Here is a 12,141-nt window from a genome sequence, read left to right on the forward strand (position 1 = left end):
AGTAGTTTGCTGGTCTTATTTTCCTTTCAAATCCCCAGCTTCTGTAATAATCAAACGGGAAAATATGTAAGTGGCAGGGTTAAAATACTGGCATTGTGCCAAATATGCAAGCCAACGCCATTAGCCAGCATTTGCAAGCCATTTAAAAATAAATAAATAAAAAACAAAAAAGAACTGTGGTGTCAGCGCTTTTTGAAAGAATCTTCCCTTGCTACCTGCAGTTATGATGAGATATGTTTATCAGATTGAGTCTATAATTAAAATATTTCTGTGTTAATAATTCTTGAATATATTTGTCTATGCTCAAAACTTTTTCATCGACACCGATCACAGCGCAATCCAATTATCTAGTTTCCTCCTTTTGACTCATGTCAGCTTGATGAGACAAGGCTGTCCTAGCTCCTTGCTCGATTTTATCTGCGGCCATACTTGCTCTTCCTGTGAGATGAGTTTTTGCCCTTACGCCTCTATCTATTTTTGCCTTCTAAAAATGTTTTTATTTTTATTTTTTTTACGTTTTTAAATATTTTAAGATATTAATTTGAAAATTATTTTAATATATTCTTATATAAAAAATACTTCAAAAAAGAATTATGATAGGAAAGTGTAGTTTTGTTAAGAGATGACACCATACTTTAAAAAATAATTTTTTTAAAGTGTTTGTTTTTTTGTATTTTAAAAATTTGAATTTTTTTATTTTTTATTTATTTAAATTAATATTTTTTAGTTTTTTAAAATTATTTTGATACCTTAATATGAAAATAATTTTTAAAAATAAACAAATATTATTTTAATATATTTTTAAATAAAAAATAATTACAATGATACTTTTATATAAGTTAAAATGTGCTGGATTTCTTACAAAGAAAAAGTATCACAGTAATAAATTTAGGTGCATTATAAATGACAAATAGCCCATCAGTTAACATGTGTTCACATTGTGGTGGATAAAATAAATTTTTCTCATCTTAAAAAAATGAATTAGCAAACATCGTCACTGCATCTTTCAAATTTAATAAAAAAATTATTTGTAAATTAAAAAATTGATACATATATTTAATAAAACTAAATGAAAATTAGATAAATACAAAACAAACAAAGTTTTCAACACTTAACCTAAACTACATCACAACATATATATATATATATATATATATATATATATATATATATATAATATCTTAAATATGATCTTATCTATTTAATTGTAACAAATTTAAGAAATTAAAAAAATGGACAGTAGAAAAAAGCATTTGTTAAGATAAAATATTGTTATAATCTTATTTGAAAACAAATTTAAAACTGAAAGACATTTAATGGAATTATATCCCACATGATATTATAATTATTTTATTTCAATGATTATAATATAAGGAAGACAATATTTACGAGTGCCTTTAGTGTTTTTTCTTAACATCAAGAAATATTCTAGTAGCAAAATGAAAAATCAAAATATGCATTTAATAAAATAAAAAATAAAATATTTTTTAGCCAATAAATATTAAAAGAAAGTTGTTAATAATAATAAAAAAAACTCAATCGAGAAATATATAATTGTAAATTAGAATATATAATCTCATGCCGCAAAAAACCATTAAATTTTTCTCATTTAATTATTTTTCAATAACTTATCTTCAAAACCAATAATTTATATCCTATTGTAACAAAATGATATGCTAGTATAGCCTCTACTTCTCTTGTCGATTTTATTTTCAACGAAAAAACATTTTTGTCTATTTACTTTATTTAATAAAAGTAAAAAAGCTATACCCAAAAAATTCTAAATATCCAAAATCAAATTTCAAAGATATCTCTTTGATTAAAAACCCTTCATCTTATATCCCTAATGTATTTTTCTATTTAATAAAATAATATCTCAAATAAATATTATTTAATCTATTTCAATTAAAATTGAAGACTCATTGGGTTATACTTGATTTTAAATTAAATAAATTACTTATATAACTTGATATTGACCTAGCAAGTTAAAGTGCAACTTGATGAAATCCATTGGAAAAAAAAAAATCAAGTGTTGTTGGCTTGGTAAACCAAATCAAACATTTGGTTAATTTAGCAATAGCTCATACACATGTCTTTAATTATTTAAAAATGAAAAAACAACATGTTATTTTAAAATCCTCATAAGAATAGAAAAAACAAGGTTCCTAATTTTTTCATTAACAAAATCATTTTTAACTCTTTTTTTTTTTACCTAAAACACTTTTAGAAATTTTGTTTAACCAATCAATTATCTACTAAAATACAAAATAAAACCATCTCAGAAACTAAAATCAAACTAAAATAAAAAAAATTTCAAGACTCACATGTTTTTTAGATATTTTCAAGATAAAAAACCACACACGCACATACCTAATTTCAACTCACCTTATTAGACCTAATTTCAACTCACCTTATTAGATTAAACTATTTAATAAAAAAAATTAATAATTTTGATGGTCAGAATCGCTGTTAATGACAACTCTTTTTCTACGCTAGAATCCAATAAATCTCTTTTTGCTCACATCAAAATAACTAAATATTAAAAAAAATAAAATTTAATATTAAAATTAAATTTTTAAAAATTAAAAGGATCAGTTACCTAATAACTAAAAAATATAGGGGGTATAAATAGACTTTTCAAATAAATTTAAAATTTATCACTCTATTTTATCCTTATTTTTCATTTCAGTAATTTTTCTTTCAATTCAACCCTTTTTCCAAAAAAAAAAATAATTGAGTGCTAGTTCAAGTAAAAAAAAAAAGGTTAAATCATGCAAAATAAAAAAGTTCAAAAACCAAGTTGAGAATTACAAAAAGATCACCACTTCAAGGTGACAGCTTCAAGGTGTTACAGTATGCAACAATTGATCTAAAGGAAGTAAAAAAGGAGGAAAAAGAACAGCTCTTTTAGTTTAGTAAATGCATGTGATTTTTTACCATAAGAATAAATATGAAAATGTCTTCAAAATTCATAGGCAGACAAAAAGCATGCTCCCACTTCTCAACTTGAATAACAGGTAATGAAAAATAATTTTTAAAAATAAAAAAATATTATTTTAATATATTTTTAAATAAAAAATATTTTAAAAAATAATTACAATAATACTTTTATATAAATTAAAATGTGATGGATTTCTTATGAAGAAAAAGTATCACAATAGTAAATTTAGGTGCGTTGTAATGATACATAGTCCATCAGTTAACATGTGTTCGCATTGTGGTGGATGGAATTAATTTTTCTCATCTTAAAAAAATGAATTAGCGAGCATTGCTACTGCATTTTTCAGATTTAATAAAAAAAATTAATTGTAAATTAAAAAATTGATACATATATTTAATAAAACTAAATGAAAATTAGATAAATACAAAACAAACAAAGTTATCAACACTTAACCTAGACTACATCACGACATATATATATATATAATGATCTCTAGTAAATGATATCTTAAATATGATCTTATCTATTTAATTATAACAAATTTAAGAAATTAAAAAATGAAGGACAGTAGAAAAAAGCATTTGTTAAGATAAAATATTGTTATAATCTTATTTGAAAACAAATTTAAAACTGAAAGACATTTAATGCAATTATATCCCACATAATATTATAATTATTTTATTTCAATGATTATAATATAAAACACAAAAACATTGGTTGAATCATAAGTTAATTTGTAAGGAAGAAAATATTTGCAAGTGCCTTTAGTGTTTTTTCTTAACATCAAGAAATATTCTAGTAGCAAAATGAAAAATCAAAATATGCATTTAATAAAATAAAAAATAAAATATTTTTTAGCCAATAAATATTAAAAGAAAGTTGTTAATAATAATAAAAAAAACTCAATCGAGAAATATATAATTGTAAATTAGAATATATAATCTCATGCCGCAAAAAACCATTAAATTTTTCTCATTTAATTATTTTTCAATAACTTATCTTCAAAACCAATAATTTATATCCTATTGTAACAAAATGATATGCTAGTATAGCCTCTACTTCTCTTGTCAATTTTATTTCCAATGAAAAAACATTTTTTTCTATTTACTTTATTTAATAAAAATAAAAAAGCAATACCCAAAAAATTCTAGATATCCAAAATCAAATTAAAAAGATATCTCTTTGATTAAAAGCCCTTCATCTTATATCCCTAATGTATTTTTCTATTTAATAAAATAATATCTCAAATAAATATTATTTAATCTATTTCAATTAAAATTGAAGACTCATTAGGTTATACCTGGTTTTAAATTAAATAAATTAAATTAATTTTATATAACTTGATTGACCTAACAAGTTAAAATGTAACTTAATGAAATCCATTGAAAAAAAAAAAAAAAGACCAAGTGTTGTTGTGCTTGGTAAACCAAATCAAACATTTGGTTAATTTAGCAATAGCTCATGCACATGTCTTTAATTATTTAAAAATAAAAAAAATGACATTGCATTTTGGAATCCTCGTAATAGTAGAAAAAACAAGGTTCCTAATTTTTTCATTAATAAACTTTTTTTTAACTTTTTTTTTTACTTAAAACACTCTAGAAATTTTGTTGAACCAATCAATTACCTATTAAAATGCAAAATAAAACCGTCTCAGAAACCAAAATCAAACTAAAACAAAAAATCTTTCAAGACTCATATGTTTTTTAGATATTTTCAAGATAAAAAACCATACACACATATACCTAATTTCAACTCACCTTATTATATGAAACTATTTAACAAAAAAAATCAATGGTTTTGATGGTCAGAATCGCCGTTAATGACAAATCTCTCTCTACGCTAGAATCCGATAAATCTCTTTTTGCTCGCACTTAAAAATAACTAAATATTAAGAAAAATAAAATTCAATATTAAAATTAAATTTTTAAAAATTAAAAGGATCAGTTACCTAATAACTAAAAAAGATAGGGGGTATAAATAAACTTTTCAAATAAATTTAAAATTTACCACTCTATTTTATCCTTAGTTTTCATTTCAGCAATTTTTCTTTCAATTCAACCTTTTTTTTTCCCAAAAAAATAATAATAATTGAGTACTAATTCAAGTTAAAAAAAAGTTAAATGATGCAAAATAAAATAGTTTAAAAACCAAGTTGAGAATTACAAAAAGATCACCACTTCTAGGTGACAGCTTGAAGGTGTTACAGCATGCAACAATTGATCTAAAGGAAGTCAAAGAGGAGGAGGAAAAAGACCGGCTCTTTTAGTATAATAAATGCACGTGATTTTTGACCGTAAGAATAAATATGAAAATGTCTTCAAAATTCATAGGCAGACAAAAAGCAGGCTCCCAATTCTCAACTTGGATAACAGGTACTAAAAAAGAATACTACACAGAACATGAATTTGGCTTCATAAATTTTTAGGGAAGTATTGTGTTGGATTGTGGCCATCCGTTCATTATCCTGCCTAAATACTGTTGGGTATGTGACCAAAGTCCCACATTAATTAGAAATAAAGAGGATCAAGAATATATAAGGATGGACAAATATCTCCATTGGTATGAGGCCTTTTGGATATAACCCAAGAGCAAATTCATGAAGACTTAGACTCAAAATGAACAATATCATACCAATATGGAGATAGATGGTGTTCATAATCCTTACAAGTGGTATCAGAGCCATGCCCCAGAGTTAGCCATGATGGATGAATCCTCGGAATGCCGAACAAAAGGTGGTGGACACTAATTAAATCACGATGTGATCCATGGATCAGCTCTATTGGATAGGCGGTGTGCTCCGGATGCTTCATAGACGTGTCCTGATCTCAACACGGTGAAGAGAAGTTGACCTAGAAAGAGCAAAAACTCTCAAGTCAGGTAGTGCTCTCCGGATGCTTCATAGACGTGTCCTGACCCCAACACGATAAAGTAGAGGATAAAAAATCCTGGTTGGTAGAGAGTGGATGGATAAATGATCATTTGAGGAGAGGCTCAGTGGTCCTTTGTTCGAGGGAAGGATTGTTAGGTATGCGACCAAAATCCCACATTAGTTAAAAATGGAGAGGATCAAGGATATATAAGGATAGACAAATATTTCCATTGGTATGAGGCCTTTTGGGTATAACCCAAAAACAAATCCATGAGAGCTTAGACTCAAAATGAACAATATCATACCAATACAGAGATAGATGGTATTCATAATCCTTACAATCACAAGGCATTTCGTTGTGGAAGGATACAATGACTTGCAGAAAACGGTAACAGAATGATTGGTATGCATTTTGCCACCATTATCATTCCACAAAAGGTTTTTTGGTTTCGTTTTATAAAAATGGTAAGAAGTTAATTTCTGAAGATGGCAAGAACACGGGACTCGTTTCAACCTCAGGGCAAATAAAGCGTCCCATCCCCCTCTCTTGCACATTCATGGAGAGCAGAGAATGAGAGGCTTTCACTGATCCATCAGAAGTTGTACAGGAATCCCTTGAATAAATAATTACGTCTTCGATGTTGATTACAAGAATCCAAATGCGAGGAAAACGACCTCCAAAGAGATGCCCTGATGCGAGGAAAATGAGCTGTAAAGCAAGGTGGTGAGGCGCACAATCACATGATATAATAATTAATTAATAGCTTCTATGAGTATCATATTCTGGGAAAGACAGCCAAAAGACTTCAAGAACAAAAAGGGAAATATCACCACGGACGGCATCTTAAAAAGCACGCAACAATTTATTCAACAACATGAAAGACAATGGTTGATTATTTAGCTTAAGTGCCCAACCACCAAGCAACTTTGAATGCCTCCACTGCATTCTTACAATAAACTTGACACGACTACGATAACGTTGGGAAAGCACCACACGCAGTTAAAACAAGACTCCATCGCACATCAATTGGTGGTTAATCTCCCCACCACTGATGGACATACACACCAGTGTTTCTAAGGCTCTTGAAGAGATCCATGCAGTCTCCCTTCACCCGGCCTTTTTCACCGTCCTGATCTGAGCAACTGAGAAACAGCTCATCAATAAAGCATATAGCTCCGCTTTTGAACAAACTAGACAGAAATTTCAGTTCCACCTCCCCTGCTTTCATCTTTAAAACCACAAAGTCAGCATACTGCACTGTTTCTCTAAACCAAGCAAGGAAATCAAACCCTTCATCACCCACGGATGGATCGAACTCTTCCAAATCAGGATCAAGAGTAGCCTCATCTCCAGCAAGGCCTGGATAATAAATGAAGGTAACACCAGGCCTTTTCACACAAGAAAGCAGGACCGAGGTGTTATGGTCGACAAAAAAAACATTGAAGGTGTTGTGATCTGCGGGATAAGATGGCAAGAACCAACTCGAAAAACTAGAATTCATATGCTCGCCTCCCCCAATCTCGACATACACTAACCGCTTCCTAGCGGGCAAATCAATGAACTTGGGCAAATAAGCTATGTTTTTCTCATGTTCTACTTGCTTATTCTCTGTGAGAGGTTCTAAATTCTCCAAATGAGGTCTATTATTCATGATAGATGGGCAATCAGCTGGCAGCTGGTATTGCTGAAAGTAGCCAACACTATAAATTCTTTTCTTGAAAACAACCAGCGTATACTCATTGACATAACCAACATGTACAATGTTGGAATTCTTCAATAATGATGACACGGGCATGGCAGACCTAATCAGGTTATTGGCGTTCAAACTATTAAGGCCAACAAGAATAGCCCCAATTCCTCCAGGTTTCAGAACACGCTCGATCTCGAGCACGACAATGGCTGGGACTGAAACCTTGTCCAGGTCTCCTGAGAACACAAAATCAAAGGAATTTTCTGCATATTCAATCTTATAAACCATCCTCTTATGCTTAAGAGAGAAGAATGGGTGTTTGTGAACCCCAAAAGCATTGAAAAATCCTAAATCTCGCAATGCATAAACTGCGGGAGCCGATCCTTCACCAACACAGAGAGCTTTCGCACTAGAATCTATCATTTGCATACCCATTAGCTCTCTAGCAACATTAGTTGTCACATTCATATCGTCCTTGCAGTTAATTGGGCCCCACATTGGCTTCAAAAATCGATTCTTTAGCAAATTTGAGCCCATAAACATAAAGGGAAAATCACGTTCATTGCACCTCACAGAATCAAGCAACAATCCAGGATCAGAACCAGATAAGATCTGCAACAAAGGAAAGACGGAAATAGCCGTGGCAAGCATAAATGCTCGTAGAAGCACACGCCTGGCTATGGATCCACTAAGGATCTGGCATCTCAAGGCCTTCAAATTCATGTTTCTTTCACTTTCAACCACAAGAGCGGCACCAAAGACAAGTTTTTAATCAAACTAAAGATTTCAGAGACTTGTTTTTTTTCAAAAAGATCGAGTCTTTATTAAAAAAAAAATAGGAATCAAAAGAGAGAGATAAGCCAACCGAAGAGAAAGCAAGAGACTTAGCGAGTGCAAAACCTGGAGGAGGTATGATTCCCACCCACGAGGAGACCCATTGATTTTTGAAACACTAACCAGACCCTTCTATGAACTCTTGGCTTTGCCTCAAATTCCATATTTGCTTGATTGAAAAACACCATTCCTTTTGAGATCTCTACATGGTGCAATATTACATTCTTTATATAGCTCTCTCACACTATCTCTATTAAAGTGAGAAAAAAAAAAAGATGTAAAAAAATAAACGAGAACCCAAAGTTAGGGTGAGGGCTAAGTTTCTGTTTGAAGTTGAAGAAGACAAGAAGAAAGTGGAGTCTGGAGGCAGTGATATAGAAAGGGAGTTAGATCGAACAGTAGCGTGCTTAGTGCAGTGGGAGATGAGCCACGATCAGGTTTCGCGTGAGGACGAGGAAGCTTCTGATTTAAATAATATTGTACACGTGTCGAGATGTGATGACACGAGATACATTATTGCTGACAGACGCGCGTGGGTTTGGGGCCCCGTTCTTTATTGTGTTATCAATCCAGCCTCACAGACCGTTTACTTCCAATCAATCACAAATGCCTTTTCCGCCAGCTATTTTCAAAATAGTGTTTTTTTTAATATATTTAAGTACAAAATTTTAAATTTTATTTTATTTTTATATTAACACATTAAAATTATATAAAAATAAAAAATAATTATTTTTTAAAAAATAATTTTAAAACATAAAATCAAACTCTTACAATCAAACTCTTACAGTTATTACTTGTTTTTATTTAGACCTATTAAATAATAAGTTAAAGGATATGAATGATTTATGGTTCACTTACATCCAATATATTACATCCAATATATTGTGAATTACAATAATATTAATTCACAGTGTATTTTTTAAAATTTTTATTTTTTATTATTTTATTAATTTTTTTTAAAATTGTTTTTCTATTTTTCAACTTTTTTTTTGTTTATTGTTTGTAAATTATCTTTGTTGATTTTACTTTTTTTAATATTGAACTGATTAAAAAAATTTGTAATTTTTTTAAAAATACTGTGGATTATTAATGTGTTTTACCATATGGTTTTTCTATTTTATTTTTTAAAATTAATTTTGTAGATTTTATTTTTTTACTATTGAGCTGATTGAGAATTTAATTTTGTAATTTAAAAAAAATTATTAATTGCTACAGTGTTTCTCCGCATAATTTTTTTTTTGTTTTTTGATGATTTTCTTCAAAATCATCTTGTTTTATTTTATTTTTTAATATTGAGTTGGTTAAAAATTACACTTACAATATTTGAGAAAAGCATTATAACTTTCCTTGTAAATTACTATAATGTTCTTTTTCACATAGTTTTTTTTCGATTTTTTTTGTGTGTGTTTTTGTAATATTTTTTTAAAAATTATATTTATTAATTTTTTTTAATATTAAGTTGGTTAGAATGTAATTTTGTAATAAAGTTTAATCATGTGGGGAAAGTATTGTAACTTTCCTCACAAAACACTGTGACTTATTAAAGTATCTCTCAATATGGTTTTTTTTCTTATAATTTTTTTAAAATTATCTTTGTTAATTTTATTTTTTTAATATTGAGCTGATTGAAAATTACAATTATAAATCATTACAAATAATGCTAAAACATGTGGGGAAGCACAATAGTTTTCATAACAAAACACTGTGAATTTTTATAGTGTTTCCAACACTATTTTTTTTTTATATTTTTTGTTATATTTTTCTAAAATTATCTTTGTCAATTTTTTTTAATATTAAGTTTATTGAAAATGTAACTTTGTAATTTTTTTGCTTTAAAACATTGTAAATTGTTGTAGTATTTTTCCATATGATTTTTTTCAAAATTATCTTTGTTAAATTGTTTTTTAATATTGAGCTTGTTAAAAATTATAATTATAATAAAGCTAAATCATATAGGAAAAGCATTATAGTTTTTCTTACAAAACACTATGAATTGCTATAGTATTTGTTTAAAATATTTTTTTATGATTTATTCTAAAATTATTTTTATCGATTTTATTGGAGAAAACACTGTAATTTTCCTCACAAAACATTGTCAATTGCTATAATGTTTTTTCTCATAGGTTTTTTTCCTTTCAAAATTATCTTTATTGGTTTTTTTAATATTAAATTGGTAGAGAATTTAGCTTTGTAAATTGTTTTTGTTTTTTATTAACATAGAAGATAAATCATGTGATAAAAACACTGTATCTTTTCTCACAAAATACTGAGAATTGCTACAAATCATTTTGTTCACTCTTGGGAATTGCTACAAATCATTTTGTTCACTCTTTAAGTTTTTTATTACTAACACAATTTTTTTTCTGTCATGAAATATTGATTTCATCATACCTTTAGTTTTTATTACTTATATAGTGCTGATTTACAATTATAATACTATCAAGTATATTTGTTTTATAAGCCCGTAATCGTGCATGGGTATACAATCTCACTATTACTAGTTAATACAATGCATGAGGGTCCAATCAAGCCAAATAAACAAGGTGAACCAACCATTCTTTCACTAGTGGTGAATTCCTCTTTAGTTTTGTTTTTTTAGATTGGTAGGACTATTCAAATTACTTTGCATATATTTTAATTGATTTTATAAATTTTAAAGTTAATAATTATATAAACTTAAGCATACTTAAATTATTAATTTTAAAAAAATAAACTTGATAATATCCGTCCGAATTAGTGGCTTCCTCTCATGTGAAGTGGGAGAGGTGAGATGCTTATAATTAAAATAATATCACAACAAACTAATTTGGTATTGTTATATTTTCATAGCATAATAAAATAATTAAATTACCCTTAAAAATAAAATTTATTTAACTAGAGCCTAGGATTTTGTTTGTATTTTTTGCTTTTTTAAAACAAAACAAAATAACTAAATTACTTTTAAAAGTATAAATTATTTAATTAGCATATGAGAGCTTTTTTTTGTGTTTTCATCCTACATTTTGTAGTTATAAATAAGATGACTAAAGAAAGATTTGATATTTTAATAAATATAAAAAATAATTAAAAAATAATTGTTATGTGTATTGCAAACAACAACGCGTCAACCACTCTATCGTTTTTAGTCAGTACATAAGATGGAATTGTCTCAGCTACTCTTCCCACCCTAGGTAACATGTGTTGCTTGCTGACTTATAATTTGGAGTTGACAATTTTTTTTTTATTCTCTCTTCCCTCGATTTTCACGTCTGACTCTCCAGATTTACAAGGTAACTCTTTAATTTGTTTTTTCTTTGTATTTGGTTACTATTTTTTTATTCAAAAAAATTTATAAAATTATTTTTTAAATTTTATCCTCCTTTAATTTTTTGTATCTATCAAATTTAATCCTTATTTTTTTATTTGTTTTATTTTAAACAGTTTGTAAATTTTAATTTTTTTAATGATTCTTTTATTTGTTTTATTTTAAATAGTTTGTAAATTTTAATTTTTTTAATGATTTCATCCCCCTTCAGATTTTTCTTATCAAATTTGATTCTCATTCTTTAATCGTTATGTTTTTTGCTTCAGCATTTTTTTTTAAATCGATATTTTCTTCTGATTTCATCCCTCAATATTAAATTTTATGGGAATTAAATTTCTTAATTGAATTCGGTTCTAAGACTTCATGGGTTATAAGTTTGAGAGATTAACTTAAGTTTAGAAGATTTATTTGGGTTTCTTAATTTTTTTTTTCCTGATTTCATCACTGAATATTAAATTGATAGGGAATTGAAAGTCTTGATTAAACCCGAGTATAAGAT

At 27.8% G+C, this 12,141-nt stretch overlaps 2 protein-coding genes across 2 annotated transcripts; both read right to left on the reverse strand.

The window, feature by feature from the left end:
* Positions 1-6,655: 6,655 nt before the first annotated feature.
* On the reverse strand, positions 6,656-8,239 carry LOC105142571 (uncharacterized). Its single transcript, XM_011050261.1, has one exon. The coding sequence runs from the start codon at positions 8,225-8,227 to the stop codon at positions 6,848-6,850; it is 1,380 nt and encodes a 459-aa protein (XP_011048563.1). The 5' UTR covers positions 8,228-8,239; the 3' UTR covers positions 6,656-6,847.
* Positions 8,238-8,770, reverse strand: LOC105142570 (uncharacterized). The gene has a single exon (XM_011050259.1). It carries the CDS (start codon positions 8,524-8,526, stop codon positions 8,389-8,391), a length of 138 nt encoding a protein of 45 aa, XP_011048561.1. The 5' UTR covers positions 8,527-8,770; the 3' UTR covers positions 8,238-8,388.
* Between the last annotated feature and the right edge of the window lie 3,371 nt (positions 8,771-12,141).

This window comes from Populus euphratica, unplaced genomic scaffold (assembly GCF_000495115.2).
Source record: "Populus euphratica unplaced genomic scaffold, PopEup_1.0 scaffold242.1, whole genome shotgun sequence".
Lineage (NCBI taxonomy): Eukaryota > Viridiplantae > Streptophyta > Magnoliopsida > Malpighiales > Salicaceae > Populus > Populus euphratica.